Below are 17,684 nucleotides of genomic sequence, written 5' to 3' on the forward strand. Positions count from 1 at the left end.
ACATCTTTATGATGGACACTGTGATGCCAAGGGTGGTGGGATGACAGCTGGTGGGACAGGGCAAGTGACCCATATGACCTGCATGGACAAGATGGTCTCCTCTAGTTTCATTTTTATTGTATACACCATCCTGTCCTGTGAAAGGCACTATATAATTCAACAGAACGTATTAAATTAAAAGGGGGTCATCACACTTCCCTCCATCATCGGGCGTGAGGCCAGAGCCAACCCCAAATGGGATGCCAGTCCATCACTGAGAGACCGCAGCTAATGGTGGCACTAGGGGAGTTTGTATGTCATCTGCTTTAAAACTCCTCTGTAAAGTGAAAGGCGCTATATGGGCCGTGAAGTGTCTGATTGAGAAACTGAGCACATCACCTCATCTCGAGAAGGCCAACTGACGCAGGCTTGGCACTCTGCCCCTTGAAATGCTGTTGCCTTGGCTGCCATGTAAGGAGCTATATTAAATAAGCAGCTCAATGAGTCTGAGACGGACAGGAGGGGATACTGACAAACAACTCAGAGGGAGACAACGCCAATGGACCCCTGGCATGGGCAGATGTGGCTCTTTATGTCTTGTACCTCTAATTCCTGGTCACGTATGCAATGAAAGGCACTATATAAAAAAAAAAGTTAGGGACCTTCAGTGTATGAGGACAACAATCACAAGGGGCTGACCTGACACCCACGTCTACTGCCTCAACAGTACGTTATGGTGACAAAGACTCAACTACCCAGCCTGGCACCCACCTGGCATGCAGGACTGATACAAAAGGACAGAAAAGCCAGTGACCTCACAAAAGGGATGTGTCCGAGCAGCTGGGCTCTGAGGTGACCCCGAGTGTGAGGCACTTAGTGGGGTGTTAGCTCTCATGAAAGGCACTATATGGACTATGATTAGGGAAGTGTGTTTGTACCCTCTTCACTCACACAGTATGTAGCCCACCTTGTTGATTCTGTATGGGCACAGTGATTCCACTTTAGGTGTGTGTCTCTGTGTGTCTCTGCGTGTCCCTGTGTGTCCCCGGCCATAAATGCTCCTCTCTTTTAACAGGAGTTGGGCGCCCAGAACCTGCCAGCCTGCATCTCAACGTCCCCTGCTTGAATTTGAGCCACAAAAGCTCAGCCTGAAAGTTCAGCCACCTGAGTGATGATGGATGGGGGGGGCAGCCCGTGTGTTTCATCGGACCCTCAGATGAGGAATGACGAGCAGACACGGAGCAAAGGCCGAGACGCCTGCAATGTGAAATTAATTGGAGGAAACAAAGGCCGACCTTCCTCAGGGCACCACTGGAGGTTTTTGATTTCTCAATTGTTTCTTCATCTCCAGGACGGCTTATTGATTTGAGGTCTGCAGTTTAGTGACCATTAGAGGTCAGACAGACCCCCCCACCCCACCCTCATCCAATCTAAGGAGAGCCTCAATTACTTAACCACCAGAAGCCCCAGAGTTCGGGGCACATCGAGGCCGGCTGCTGTGACACGTGAGCTGGTGGGCACACCAGGTGATGGATGTGCTGAGTAGTAATCAGTGAGCAGGGAATTAATAATAGGGGTCAGCTGACATCTTCTCCAGGGGTCCTGACCCACTAGAGACACACCACTGCAATGGGGGTCTGGGGGTTGCAGAGGGTGGTATGGATTTTCACTTCAACGAAACGCACCAAAGCATGTGTGGCATTGACAGAAGCATAGTCACCATGTACTGTGTTTAGGAACTGATGGCTCCATATAGCGCCTTTCACACTTCAGCAGATGGAGTTTAATGATATTGAAGTTGTTTGAGAAATCGAGGAGCCTTTAGAGTGAAACATCAAGAGCTGCCCTCCTGTGTGACACGAGCTCAGGGCACTCAAACCTTCCAGCCTAAAGTCTGGCTTTCCAAAGAATGAATCCAGGATTCCACCAAATTACAAACCGCAGCTTGGCAAGAAATTGGCTTCACACCTTCATGTCTGCTGTGGAACTCAACACGTCTACAGTGACAATGACCGAGTCTGGGACAGCAGGGACAAACACCCGGCCATCTTCACAGTCACAGCCTGTAGAATGGGGTGGGGCTCAACCTTTAGGGCTGAATATTTAAGGTGGAACTTGATGTTTAAGGTGAGGGTGAATATTTAAGGAGGAGCTAGATATTCAGATACGGGGCTCAGCTGGATGTTTGGGGTGGGGCTGGATATTTAAGGTGGTGCTTAATATTTTAAGGGGCGTGGCTAAATGTGAATTTATAAACAGGACTGGATTTCAGGGTGGGGCCAAGTGTTTGAGGCAGAGGTGGGTGTTTGAGGGGCTAACCAGTCCACAGTCTGGGTAACAAAACCCAGAAATGGCAGCCAAATAATCTAAAACATCAAACATAAGAGAACTTACAGAAAATCCAAACAGCAGGGCTCATCGATGAAACTGGCAAAGCAAACGTGTCAGAAAGCACCGAATCTCATCAGCCCATCGTTAAGGCCAAGGGTGGTCCCTCAGCTGCAGCATTAGGGGGCACACCCCATTAGGCACAAAAAGAGGAGATTAATGTCATAGAGCTGCAATTAACATAAAATAATAACCCAAAATAGTGAATGAACCTGATAAAGCATACAAAGAACTATGGAAATATACAATTAAAGAATACAGAAACATAAATCAGAACAGACGACCCACAGAACAATAAAATAAACAAATGTAAAGACTCTCAAGACCACATGAAACAATAGGAAGACAATGACATGGGACACACAGGTGCCACCATCTTTAATAGGTGAAACAGGATGACCTAATATGTCAAATGACATCCATGTCATGTGGCTGGCAATGGGAATAAATACCAGAGCATTAAATGGAGGTCAGTGAAGTGACAATAAGAGTCACAAGGACATGGGCAGAATAATGAAAATAAATGAAATAATGTATAAAAACTCCAAAAATGACACAAAGTGATCTAAAAGTGAACTAGAAGACTCCAGCACAGTCAGAACTGAGATGGCATCTCTAACAGCAGAACATCATCTAAAGTGTCACTCTCAGCCCCCCCCCTTACAGTTTTGGGGGTTATGCAGACCCCTAGACACCCAGAACCGGTGACCTCCCTCTTACGCCCCCCCCGAATTACCCCCCCACACTGTTGTCCTTGTCCTTTTCTGTTTCTACTCACCTGACTGGGAAGAAGACACCAAACACCTGGGACCATAGGGGTGCCACTCTGATCTGCGATTCCCTCACCGCAGGCTGAACCTTCTTAAGAGGAAACGCGTCTGACAACTCCCAGCATGCACCTGAAAGTTTCCGTGTTGTGTTCCATTCTTTCATTGGTGCTCTCTGTGGTTCTTGAACGTTTATCTTTATGTTCTGTTTGCTTATTAGTTTATGTTTACGTTGTGGGTGGAGCCACAGAGGCAGAAAGTCCAGAAATGGCCTCCTTCACCGTGTTCAGAACTGGACCCTTCTTAAAATGTAGTCTTCGTTAAGCTGCAAAAAGTAAAGCCCACCTGCAGGACCACTTAACGCTTTGGGCGATTTCAGCACAGAAACCAAAAAGTTCAACGAAAAAGAGAAACTAAAAGAAAAGCCGTTCTGACCGCGAGCTCTCATCTGCCATCCTTTAAACGTTTCAAATAAAAAAGAAATGGAACCGAGACGCAGCTTCACCTTCCTGATGAGACGATTAGATAATAAACATCAACCCCCCACGGCCCCCCGATCCCCCACCACACTTCCCACTAAATGTGCTCTGTTCTCAGTCAAGGAGGGGTTTGTGTGGAAGGCCCCCCAGTTCTCCATTCCATGACTTCACCATGGGCTGCGTACAATCAACAGACCCCCCCCCACGCCATCAAGGGGGGCTCAATCTCACCCTGACACCGCAGATCACGTAGATCATCTGAGAGCCGCGCCTGTCCTCACCGACCTGACGTGGACTTGGCTCTGTGGTGGTCCGATCACCTCTTATTTACCCTTCGTGATGTCAATCCCACCTCTGTGTGTTCAGTGTGACGTCCACTCACGTCTCACACGTCACTGACAGGCGCCAATGTATTCAAAATTCTGACGGCGTATCGGCGAACTCATCAACAAGAGCTCTGAGTAAAGAAGAGGATCGAGTGGAAGACCCCCAGACTGGATTTTGAATTCCACAATCCCCCCAATTCTCTCTCACGCCATCCACTGCTTATCTCTTGATGCTCTCTCTGTAGGGCTGAGCACTCAATCCCATCTGAGCGGACCCTCCGACACCCCCCACAGACGGCGACTCGGCTCTGCTCCTCAGCAGCTCCTCCTCCATGGACCTTCAGCTTGTTTCTACTCAGTGCTCCTAGAAACGGAAAAGCCGGCAGTCGGGGCACCCTGGGGGGACGGCGGCTCGTGGTCCGAAAAGTCGGGTCATTGACTTGGCAAAGAGATTCACTGCAAAATAAAAGTGACTGGTGTGACTGGGGGTTTAACTGGAGCAGACTGAACACGAAGTCAGCACAGCAGGAAGGCGTCAGTTTGAAGTTTTGTGTGTTTTATGTTTATTGTTGCTCTTGTTAATCTGAAGTCGTTATCATTCACCCGTAATTTTATAACGGGGTCTTTAAATGAAGTTTTCTTCCTTGTGCTTAGTAGGCGGAGCCACTCTGACATCACAATCCCTGAGCCCACCCTCTGGCTCTTTAAACTGGCTGAGAAGGCTCGGGAGTCGGGAGTCATTCATGCTTTGGAGTTTCTATGCGTCTCGTGGTTCTTGTGTTGAAGTTTTCGGTTTTCTTGGTTTTGTTTTGTTTTCTGCTCTGCTTAATGGATTCTGAGGCAGGATGTTTTAGGCAACTCCATTGTGAATCTTTTTGTGCCCCGAGCTATTTCAGTTTCTCATTTTTAGTAAATTTGCAAACCTTTCTGTCTTCACTTTGTCATGATGGGCTACTGAGATTTGAGATCTTTACAATCACATACACTGTGAGAGCTCCATGGAATTCACGTGCCACCATCATGATGATATTTAAACAATAGATAGATAGATGTGAAAGGCACTATATAATTAATAGATAGGGGGGCACGGCCCACAGCTCAGGGCCGGTGGGCTCAGGTGACTGGGGGTCCATAAGCTGTCTGGGTGGAGGGAGTGGAGTGGCCTCCTAGAAGTATAATCTGGCAATGAGCTGGTGGGCCGTCATCTCCTCAGAGATCTGCGTGATGATATGGAAGGTGAGCCCCAGTGAGTTCAGAAGCTCCTCTGGAGGAGTTTGGGCTATCAACCCAAAAGTGACAAATGTGTCCATTTCAAATATAAATCTACAATTAAAAGGGCATTCAGAAAGTGTAGGCGGTCCACTGTCGCCCCAAAATGTCTCACATTTTGATAGTCTTTGGCAAAGTGGTGGCTCTGAGGACTGGGACCTGCACCGGTAATCGGAAGGTTGCCTGTTTGAATCCTGTAAACGTCAGAAGTGACTCCACTCCGTCGGACCCCTGAGCAAGGCAGACCCTTAACCTACAATTGCTCCTTCCTGACGTTAATGTGCATCCAGCCCTGCGGGCAGGTCCTCCAACGTGCAGGGCACACTCGGCGTTGGTGGCACTCCAGCCACTGTAAAAACCTCCCACTGTTCCAGTGTGTCCCCCATTTCACTCGGGTCCCAATCCAGGGGGGCTCATCGTGTGGAGGCTATCAGCGCCTTCTTTCAACCTCCTCCTCTCACACAGGAGTGGGAAATCTTAAACCTCTGGCCGGTGGAGGCAAGTCTCCCCAAGAATCTTTATAAATGAAGGCATTCATTGGAATCAATTAAAAAAAAAGCAAAAGGGTTCTCCTTAAAAACACAATCCAAGGTGACGTCATTCCAGGCCACAATCCAAAGACAGACGCAAAATAAAATCAAACTAAAAAATGAGAAGATGAAGAAGCTGGTGAAGTGAGCGCTCAGCCCTCCACCAACTCAACAGTCCACCGGCGGGCCTCACCATCTGGGAGGAGCCAGCAGCAGTGATGTCAGGTTGGCCCCACCCACCCTGACTGACACACAACACTAAGAGGGACACGTTGCTGCAAAACAGAAAGCCCACCGAGAAGAACACAGACCCAGAGATCAACAACCAGAGACTCCAAAGCACCACGAAAGGCATAACGGACTCGCCGAAGGACACGATGGAGGCCAGCAGATGATGAACGCCTGCCGACTCGTAGCTGACCCTGCTCTGGTCGCCCACTCCATCCCCTCTCTTACTTCTTCCGCTGCTTATCTCACTGAGGGGCTCCGAGTCCCCCGATGATTCCAATCACTTTGCGTTTTGCTTTCTCTTCTCTCGTTCGTTTCTCATGGCCATTCAGTTCACGTTTGCTTTTATTGGATCTTTGGCTGCGTTTCCGTCTCCGTCCCTTATCTCTGTGGATGATCTTTTCTTGCAATTTTTCTGCTTTGTTGTTGTCACTTGGATTTTCCAGCAGCTCAGTATGAAGTGACTGTGACAGCACGGCCATTACGATGGCTCTGAGTGAAGGGAAGGATTGTGTGGGGGGCCCAGCTTTTCACTTATCGGTTTCCATGGTCCTCCTTGTCCTATGTACAGGCGCCAGTGACATTTTCACATGCAGGAAGCCCTACAAGGTGTCACCTCATCTCTCACTTCTTCTATGACACCAGAAAGCAATTCCCCCAGTTGGCCTCTCGTTCTCCAGGAGACCACCAGGCCATTTGCAGGGCCTTACTCTTTTTATTGAATCCCAAGATCATATCTATGTTGTGACCTCTCTGGATCTTCTTATCTCATAGACCTCTTAGCTTTGTGATGTTACTCACCAACAGATCTGGAGTTTATGATGAGTGGCTGTCTGGAGGTGGTCCTCAGGAGTAGACACAAAAAAGCCCGCTTGGAGTTTGTAAAAATGCCCCCAAAGGACTCCAAGACTGTGATGAACAAGGCTCTCTGATCTGATAAAACCAAGAGTAGCATCATGTCTGGAGGAAACCACTCGTCACCTGGGCAGTGCCATCACAACGGTGAGGTATGGTGGTGGTGGCATCAGGACTGGAAGACCAGGCAGGGATCAGTGAAAGCTGAATGGGGCAAAGTACTGAGACTTCCTTAATGGAGACCTGCTCAGAGTGCTCTGGACCTCCGACTGGCCTGATGTTCATCTTCCAGCAGGACAAAACAAAGAAAACACAAGACTGGCTTTAGGGACAACTCTGGGAATGTCCTCGAGTGGCCCAGCTAGAGCAGGGGGTTGAACCCAATCGAGCATCCCTGGAGAGCCCCGACAATGGCCGCCTACTGGAGGTCTTCATCCACACCGGACTGAGCTGGAGAGGATCTGCAGAGAACGACGGCAGGAAATCCCCAGCTCCAGGTGGGTGGAGCTTGTCATGTCAAACCAGGAGGACTCCAAGCTGGAATGGCTGCCAAAGGGACTTCAACTCAGTACTGAGGAAAGGCTGTGAAGAGTCGTGTCGGGGGACATTTCAGGTTGTTTTATATTTAATAAATTACCAAAAATCGCCAAACTCCTGTTCTCGCTTGGTCATTCTGGGGTGGCGAGTGTTGAATTGATTTTAGAAGAAGGGTGCAACATCACAAAATGTGAAGGGGCTGTAGAGCACTGTATATAGCGCCTTGATGTGTGGAGTACAAGTCAATGGAGGACCGCTTGTGCACTGTAACCCACTAGTGAGGCCTCACCTGGAGTTGTGTGTTCAGTTCGGGTCTCCATATTATGAAAGCAGACCAAGCGGCGCTAGAGAAAGTCCAGAGAGGCCCAACTAGGCCGATTCAGGACCAGGGACAGCAGCCGCACTGATTCAGCACCATGGAGAGAAACAGAGCTGGAGAACTGAAGGAGCTGCAGGTTTAAGGAGACTGCAGACGAGGCGGTGACATGACTGAAGAGGACAGACGATGGTGTTCGGTTATATAGCGCCAGTCAACGGAGGTCTCACACACACACACGTGAGGCCTCACCTGGAGCGGAGTGCTGAGTTACAGCAACACTGGAGAAGATCCAGAGGAGCGGCTGAGGAGACGACTTGACGGACGTGTTAAAAAGCTGTAAGGGGCTTAGTGAAGTGGACCCCCACTGTTACCTTAAAACACGCTCACTAACAAGAACACAGATTTGCTACCAGCTAACCTCTGAGGGATTTTAGAAAGACGTTCTGGACACAAAGCTCCACAGACACATGGAATAGAAGACCAAGTAGTGAGGAGGACTGCAGGACTTGAAGGACCCGCCAAACTTAACTCCACGTTATTTTGGACCAAGTACCTCAATAGGACTGGCCAGCGTGGGGAGCGAATGGACTGTGAACGTCTTAAATGCCCCGATGTGAGCGAGTGATTCCTGGCCGGTGGTACACACTAAGCTGAGCCCCCAACCCCAACATCACAATGAAGCACACACAAGTTCTCACCATCAGCCCAGTCAGAGACCTTGGAGGAGAGGATGAAGGAGCACACGGTGGGCTTGTAGTTCAGCTCTGAGGCTGAAGCAGGACAGAGGAGGGAGGACGCGATTTACGTGGAACACTTTATTGTACAAAAGACACAAACAGCAAAGTGCAGAATCCCAGGACCCCCACCGTGTGAACAGAACAGCCCTCAACCCCCTCTACTTCTCCTTGACTAGCCATCAACCTAACCCACCCCCAATCACATCCACCCATCCTCATCCTCTTCCTCCTCCTCCTGGATTCCAATGTTGCTAGTTGGGCTTGGTGAGGATCTGAGCAGCAAACTCATAGAGCTCCTTGTTGACCTTCTTCAGCGTCCTCACCTCATCTTCCAGCTCGGCCACCCGCACCCTGGTGTGCTCGCCGGCACCAAAGACGTTCTGCAGAGGACACGAGAGACAAGTGTCACCTGAGCCACCCATCGCCTCACTTAGTATCGACAGTGGTGTGAAAAAGTAAGTGCACCCTCCTTCAGCTGTGTCATTTTAGGTCGCTAACAATCATTGCATTCTCTTCACATCCTCAGATTCGTTTGTTGCCCAGAATGACGCAGAACCCAGTCGACCCCACTGATCTCCCTACCATTTAAAATGCTTTAGTGAGCGATCTGTTATATAGTGCCTTTCATGTCTATCTATATATTCACCTTTTATATAGTGCCTTTCACATCTCTGCTCACTAACACTGTTCATTAGCACCAGCAAATCAGACCTTCTCTGTACTGTGTGCAGGTGACATAATGGCCCTATATTAAAAAATAATGATGACGATGAAGAGGAGGATGAAGATGCACTTCACTCAACAATAAAGCAAGCCAACATGCAGAAGCCCTGTGTGAAAAAGTCAATTCCTCGTTACCGCTTTCCATTCAGTCTAGAAGGAGCTTTGAACCCAGGACCGCCCGTCAAGTTCAGGTTGGCAGTGACACCCGGCCAAGGAGGAAGAGGAGCAGCAGACACTCATCACATCATTTCTCATTTGTACCCTGTCACTGTTCCCTCTCCTTCCTTAATGTCATCTTTTGCTCTTCCCACCCATCTCTCTTATATAGTGCCTTTCCTACCGCTTGTTTTTTTCATGTCTCACCTCAGGAGATGCCATCCTCAGCCTTATGCTGTAAACTGTCTCTCCTACCCACCGCCTTGGCACTCCAGTGCACCGACACTCAAGCCCCCCATCAGCTCTCGACTTTTTTTCTCCAAGTTTGCTCTTTCCCAACTCTTCATTTTTGCATCTTAACCTTCCTACCAAACACACCTCCATTATAGCGCCTTTCACCTCTCAAATCTCCCTGCAGACCATATTAACACGTCGCCAGCTAACCCCTCACCCTCGATGCCAGCCTCCACATACCAACTGACCACCAAGTCATAGCTGGCCATTTCTTTGGTTCCTCCATGTCCTTCAGCATTCCTGACACACACCCAGACAATTGCCCCCCCTTTAATATAGTGCCTTGCAGAGCTGCCCCCTCTCTCCTTTCAAAGCTGTCTGTGGCATCCCCTCATTTGTCCTCCCTCTCATCTTATGACTTTACCTATAGTGAATTATATCACCCTCTCTTATATAACGCCTTTCTGACCCCTCGCCCAAGTGACCACTCAAGCCCACCTACGATACTCTTGTTATGAGCACCTTTCACCTGTGGCTCTTCCTGTCTATCTCCATTATATAGCGCCTTTCTGAAGGCCCCTCCTATCTTTTGGCTCCACCTCCCTTTGTCAGCCCCCTTCACTGTTTTCTCTTCATAAAGTGCCTTTTCCATCTCTGCTATTTTGTTTTTCGGTGGGCTCACTCGACCCAGAGCTCCTCTGTCCATCTCAGATGTTGCTGACCGCGTCCTGCTGCTCCCACCACTTGCACCATGTCCTTTCAACAGCAGCCCATGCACGGGTGCTGCGCTATATGAAACAAGTGGCCATTACTGACATGGAAATAGTCATGCGACCTGAAATGGTAGGTGCCGATCAAGCGTCCCTAACAAGGGCTGGCATTGCCCTGGCACTGTGACAGCAGGGATGGCGTACCTTGTCGGTGGCCGCACTCATCAGGGTGAGCAGCTCCTCAGCCTTGTCCAGATACGAGTCCTCCACGCCCTGCAAATCAAAGTCGAGATGGTGGTCAGCGGGTGCTATATACAGCAGCTCATACCACACACAGATGGCAGCACGCGGTTCAAGGACGAGGGCAAAACTTAAAAAGCAGAAAAGCACGAGGATGACAAGGCAGGTAAGGAAGATTAATGAAGATCAGCCGGCAGGACACATCCAACTCCTGGGAAGAAAAATTAGGAAATAAATCAATCAACATAGGAATTCACAGCACGCGCAGCGGGATCAGCGCCGATCTGCATTAAGACCCCCACACACACTTCAGCCCACCCACATTGCTGTCAGGGTCTGCAAAGGGTCACCAGGAGTCAGTTAAGGGTCAATGGTGACCACCAAACCTGGACGGCAGGTCAAATGGCCATTGGCTCCTAGCACTGGCCAGCAGGAGAAGATGGAAAGGAAAATTACCCATCAGACAGTGCAACAGGCCCCGCCTTCAGTGATGACGTCACAGTGGCCCCAACTCACAAAACAAACAGAAGGCCCAGCAGTTTAGTGACCCTTTGGTTGTCTGATATCAGCGCTTGACAACAGTGGGCATCAGGAAACCATCATGCCCAATGCCCACTGGCACAGAACACCAAGAGTGAGCATCGGGACCCACCATGACCACAAGAGTGGGCACAGGGAGCTGCCATACCTGCTGGCCACACTGCTGGTGGGCACAAATGAACTCTACATAGTGGGTGACTGGCAGAGCTGCTGACCAGGCATATACCCTGACAGATGACTTCCAGAAAGATGGCGCACTATTTCAGAAGGCAAGGACTGGGAGGCAAGACCTCCAGGACCACCTGGGTGACTTACAGGGTTTAGGATGTCAATACTGCCCATACTTTGTCTCAATGGGGTTGTGCAGACGAGTGGGCTCTGGGGGGCGCTGCTCACCACTGCACATCACCACCCACGTTCACCTGGTCAGCTGAAGGGAGTTGGCACCAGCAAGAAAGAAGGGGCACAGAGACAGAGCCAGCTTAGTAGGGAGGGCACACTCCACCCATCATGAAACAGCAGGACAACTTTGCTGAAAATTCCCCAGCCAAGAACTGAAGCAGGGTTCAAATGGTGTGAGGCAGCAGCGATGCCCACTGTGCTACTTTGGTGCCCCCGATCCAAAAGATAAAAAGGCAGTAAAAGGGTACACGGAGCGGGCGTACACCTTGATGCACAGTGACAGCACAATGACTTCGTGCCCTGGGTTCAAGTCACCTTGGTGGCGCCCCCTCTAGACAGTCAACAGAAGTGACATTGACAAAACAAAAACATAAAAGCTGCCAGCAGCGGTGCGCTGGCCCTTCGGCCCCATTGCACCCCTAACACCCCTTCTCCTCACCTGTGTGTTCAGGCCCAGCCGCAGGTTCACCCCCTCCGCTAAGCCGCCTTCTCCGGGGTCCGAGGGATTCAGGTGACGAGAAAAGACTGGCAGACTGATGCTGGGCCGGCTGTCCGGATAGAACATGTTGGCCGGGGCGGGCATGATGAAGGCGTTGGTGACTGGGCCTGTGAGAAACAAGTCGGGGAAGAGACCATCAGACCACCGACCAACATCACAGATGAAAGGCGCTATATAGAATAACAGGCTGACAGATGCACAGTGACACGCCCACTTTATAAACGCTAAAGGCTGATCAATTTCGTATAAAACATTAAGTGTAGCAGACATCATGGGCTCCACCCCCAGACAAGGACTAATAAAGAGGAGTTCCTTGTTGTGAAAGGCGCTATATTGGCGCTCATGTGTGTGCATGGCACACATACTGGGCTTTACTTTTAACCCATCATCCTGCAGGTGACCTTTCTGTCTTCATGAAGCCACCACTGTGTGACAAGCCCACCCAGCATGCCCCCCACCCCAAAAATCAATACCTTCATAAGAAAATCAGAACATCAAGCATATGAAGGCTGGAAAAAGTCACACAGATACATCATGCCAAGTGAGAAAATTATCAGGTGTGACTGGTGCCATCACCCGCAGACTCACGACAACGTGGCCAGATACCCAGGACTTGCCCCTCGGTCACCAAGGAGGACCCCAAACCTGAGAGGATGGCCTGAACTGTACCCTCTGGCCGTGTGGTCTTGGTGTCTCCCCAGAGTGTGCGCCCCCCTGTGGCCGGACAGTACAACACACATACAGATGTCAGACCCCCAACAACTGGACACCAGCGTTTGACTGCCCCCTAGTGGTACTGTTCCATACTTTCTAGAATGACTAAACTTTTCTGTGTCCACTAGCGCCCCCTGTTGCCTGCACTTCTTGTCCCTGCCAGGCCACCCAATACAAACAGGTAGTGCTACCCCGATGCCCCTGCCTTGACCCACTGCCATAATGACCAGCACTCAAAGTTGTGTGTGAAGAGCTAACAAATGAAGCAAAACTGCCCTGGGCGTTCATTACGAGGGGCCAACCTAAAAGGTCACTGGGGGTCACTTAACGCAAAATGGTGGCAACTGAATCTGGACAGCTAGCCGAATGGCCGTCTACTCCCAGCACTGGCAAGCAGCAGAAGATGGAAAAGAAAATTCAAACTCTGGAGGAATTACCCATCAGGCCATGCAACAGGCCCCACCTCCAGTGATGACATCACAAAGGCTCCAACTGACAAGAGAGCAAAAGGTCCAGCAGCCATCTGAAATGAGTGGCCGACAAGTCGTGTGCATGACAAGTTGGGCACAGAACACCAAGAGTGGGCATCAGGACCCATCATGCCCACTGACCACCAAGAGGCATCAAGGCCCATCACCCCCACTGACCATGGGCACAGACCATCAAGAATGGGGATTGGGACCCACCATGCCCAGGGGCAATGGGCACAGAACACTAAGAGACACACCATGTCTGTAGACCACCAAGATGCATTGGGGCATATCATGCCCACTGACCATGGCCAGAAAACACCAAAAGTGACAATTAGCTGACCATATGCACAGACCATCAAGAGTGGGCATTGGGACCCACCAGCTATAGGCACAGACAACCAATAATGGGCATTGGGACTCATCATGCCCGCTGACCACCAAGGGCCATCAGGACCCACCATGCCCACTGGCCATTGGCACAAAACACTAAGAGTGGGCATCAGGACCACCATGTCTGCTGACAACCAGGAGGCATTGGGACACATCATGCCCAATGACCATGGGCACAGAACACTAAGAGTAGGCATCAGGGACTTCGTATGCTGGCTGACCACACTGCTGGGTGTATTTCTTAGCACAGTGTACCCCCACCCCAGTGCCAGGGATGATACAGCACTGTTCTCAGACCCCCACCTCTGCTCACCCCTCAAAAACAGTTAAGCATTTGATGACATGTCTCATGCCTGTCAGATGGCACTTTTCTGTGCCCTTCAGTGCCCCCCTGTAGCCTGCACTTGTGGTCTTTGCCTAGCCATCAACATCCACTAAGGTGAAGCCATCATGCTGCCTCGTGGTGAGAACGTCAAAGGGAGGCTGGCGTTCATTGAGATGAGTGGGCAGCATTGACAGCCCCTCTCGTTTCCTTCTGTTTCATTTTTTAACATTTATGGTGCCCTCCTCACACTGGCATGTTGGCACACACTGGTCAAATGGCATCAGTATGCCCTCTTAGTGTGTCTCACTCACGAGTCGTAGATCCCACTGCTGGGCAGACGCTATACGTGGCGCTGTTCAGAGTTCATGAGTATCCGCTGTCCATGCCCAAGTATCAGGATCACCACGCACACTACGGGCAGCAAATGCCACCAGTCTCTGTCTTCCGCGGGATGCAGCATCTGCTGATGGGCACGATAAGAGTTGATGGCGCACTCATGGCATTGTAATCAACACCTTCTACTCTCTTTAAAACATTCAAAGCTATTATTTTATATAGCGCCTTTCCGGGTGTGGAGGACTTCAGCCACTCCCTTCCTCGCCTCACTTCCTGAGCATCAGCTGACCCGGACTGAACTCGTTTGGAATGATGGGCTGGACAGATGCCAACTATACCTCTGTATCTGCAGTGCCCTGGCACTGACCCGGCATCAAGGGAGAGAGCGAGTGCTCATCTCCACACCGTGCCAGCCCAAACAGCTTCAGGATTTATGGGGCTTCTCAACAGCGGCGGCAGCCATTAGTGTAATTTGACAGTCAGGCGGATGTTCTCTGGACAGCAAAGCGGCGATCGATTTCCATAAGTGAGTGGGCACGGCGATTAGCGCAGGGAGGAATGACGAAGATCTCCAAGTCTCAGCCGAGGGACCAGGGGCACGTCAATGTGTAGAACGGGCAAGCCGCACTGAAAGCTGTTGTACCCAATGGCGGTGCCAGCCTGTCCCACATGGGCCAAAAGGGCAGCAGGCCGGCGGGATTGAGCGCCAAGCATTATAGCAACTGACACTGGCTGCTCTGTTTGAGCAAACTCAAGTTACAACTGGGAAATTCACAGGAGACGTCGCCACCTGCTGGCTGCCTTAAAGGTGTAGTGCAACTAAATAAAGACACTGCAAGGCGCTTGACAGCTATGGCATCACTGCACTGAAACCGATGCCACATGAGCACCAGCACGTGGACTGATGGCATGGGGCCTTTCATTATCTACCTGTCTTTAAACCTTAGAAGACCTTGTGTGACCATTATATAGCTCCCTTCATTACACATCTGTCAACCGTATAAGAGCTTACGCAACCACCATATGGTGCCCCTCATTACCTGTCCTGTGCCAAGCAGATAGCATCACCCACAATTATTATACAGCTCCTTAACCTATCTGTTAGCTTTGTAAGACCTTAAACAGCCTCCATATAGTGCCTTTCACTACCTAACAACCTGTGAACTTTACAAGATCTTATGCAACTATTATATAGCGCCTTCCATTACCTGTCGTCTGCTAACCTTTAATGACTGTCACATAGCTCCTTAATTTATGTACCTTGTAAGGTTGTAGGACCTTGCGTGACTATATAGCGCCTTTCACCCACTATTTGTTCATCTTTATCGATGTTCCCAGCTATTCTGCAGCACAGCACTGATGTCTACTGTTAGCCTGATGCCCAACTACTATTTAGCACCATTGCTAATTTAAAGGAATCTTTTCATAGCTATTTTATAGCGCCTTTCATCATCTACCAAGTTTATGTATATAGCGCCTTTCCTAATTTCTAGGAGTTTTCTAACACATTTCACACCTATTATATAGTGCCTTATTATTACCGACTAATCTGTTAGCGTTACAAGGTCTTGTACCACTGCTATATAGCGCCTTTCATCATCTGTTAATCTTACAAACACTTTCACGAGTGTCATATAGCGTCTTTCATGATCTTTCTGACACCTCACATGAAGTGGCCGCGTGGTGGTGTGCCAGGACCCCCCAGTATCCACTGCAGAGTACTGCTGTTGGGAAGCCCTATTAATCCTGAGGCTGCTTGGGCTGGCACTGTGTGGAGATGAGCACTCGCTCTCTCTCTCTCCCGATGCCGGGTTGGTGCCAGGGCACTGCAGATCCTGAGGGCATCGTTGGCATTGGTCCAGCTCATCATTCCGTTCAGGTCAGCTGATGCTCAGGAAGTGAGGCAAGGAAGGGAGAGGCTGAAGACCTCCACACACAGAAAGGCGCCATATAATAATAGCTTTGAATGTTTTAAAGAGAGTCAAGTGGGTTGATTCCAATGCCATGAGTGTGCCATCCACTCTTTGTGCCCACTAGCAGCTGCTGCATCCCGAGGAAGACAGAGTCTGATGGCATCTGCTGCCCGTGATGTGTGTGGTGACCCCGACGCATTGGCATTCCTGCACGGATTCACCTCCACCTACTTGGAGCTCCGGAGTGATGGCTGCGGGCTGCAGAGATACAGCCTTGAAAATTCAGGGAATTCCCAAAGGGTCCACTTTCTTTGTCTTGCAACTGCACCTGAATCCTCAACCCTTGGTGGCCTGTCCCCAACTACATCCTGTGAGCTTCGGCCTGCTCAGACCCAAAAGGGGAAAGGGGCTTTAAAAAGTTAAGTAAGGTAGAGAAGACCCCTAAAACTCTGGCATATAAGGATGGGGGATCGGGAGGGAGAGCGCATTGGATCCATGGAGCGGCACTCACATTACGATGCGTAGTCAGCGGGTCAGCACGCCACCCACTGATTAATGCCACCCACTGATGCCACCTCCAGTGCTATCAAATCTTATGTGTTGAACGGGCTGCCCACCTCCATTCAGGATTCCGACTCTGTCGAGGTGTTGAAGAGCCACTTGAAGACCCTCTGATTTGATGAACTTCTGTCTAACTGACGCTGCTGGGTTTCTATAATCAGGACTTGTAAATCGCTGCCATTTTGTTTGAAACTCTTCACTGGTGGTTTTGTCACCTTGTCCTGTTATATGTGTCCCCACACTGTCCCCCAGACTGATGTTCACTTCATTATGTTGACCTTCATTTCTAAGTCACTCTGGATAAGGAAGCCCTGCTAAGTCAATAAATGGAAGGGTAAACTTTACAAATTGGGTATTTGTGAACAAAAACCGAAAAGCAAAGAAAGGGGGCACAAAAAGGGCAATGGGGGTCTCCCTAAAAGGCAATCCAATGTGAGCCAATCTTAAATCACTTCTCAATGAACCACTGCAGGGTCCGTCTCTCTGCCCGTCCCACCTTGGTATAAAGGCAGAGGGAGGAGCCTGTAACAGTGATGTCAGAGTGGCCCCACCTCCTGAGGCCCCACCCACCTGAGACAGAATAAATGGTAAACAAACCTTACAGCAGTAACAAAAAAGTGTTATTTATATAGCGCCTTTCCTGAGCTGAAAGCAGAAAATCTGCTTAAATCAAATCAGTCACGAGACGACAACACAAAGGTAAACGTGACGGTGACAAAGAAACAAGCCGGCTAATTCACTTCCAGCCGTGAAAACCTCAGGTAACACTCCACAGTCACGTTCTCGTATTCGCACATCTCAGGCGTTTTACTGCATCAACTCGCCATTACATCTTCAAACAGCAGATGTTCCCTGGGAAATCAAAATGCAGAACGAGCGACAAAAAATAAAACACGGACATGGCGCTGCTAATTAAACCGACAGGTGCGCAGTGGCGGCCCCCATCTTTGATAGGTGGATTTTTAACATTTCCAGTGCCCAACTCAACTCCTGAGGGGCCCATCGCACTCAGCACTGCCACCTGCTGGCTCCCAGTGGTACCACACTGGCACCT

At 49.9% G+C, this 17,684-nt stretch overlaps 1 protein-coding gene across 1 annotated transcript in view; it reads right to left on the reverse strand.

Moving 5' to 3' along the window:
• Positions 1-8,477: 8,477 nt before the first annotated feature.
• Positions 8,478-17,684, reverse strand: part of wdr18 (WD repeat domain 18) — a 79,500-nt gene continuing 70,293 nt past the window's right edge. Inside the window, exons 8-10 of the mRNA XM_039767159.1 lie at positions 11,859-12,025; positions 10,442-10,510; positions 8,478-8,794 (exon numbers count right to left, since the gene is read on the reverse strand). Of these exons, the coding sequence (XP_039623093.1) occupies positions 8,666-8,794; positions 10,442-10,510; positions 11,859-12,025 (365 nt within the window). The 3' untranslated portion in view covers positions 8,478-8,665. The remainder of the gene's footprint in view (positions 8,795-10,441; positions 10,511-11,858; positions 12,026-17,684) is intronic.

Source organism: Polypterus senegalus, chromosome 10, assembly GCF_016835505.1.
Source record: "Polypterus senegalus isolate Bchr_013 chromosome 10, ASM1683550v1, whole genome shotgun sequence".
Lineage (NCBI taxonomy): Eukaryota > Metazoa > Chordata > Cladistia > Polypteriformes > Polypteridae > Polypterus > Polypterus senegalus.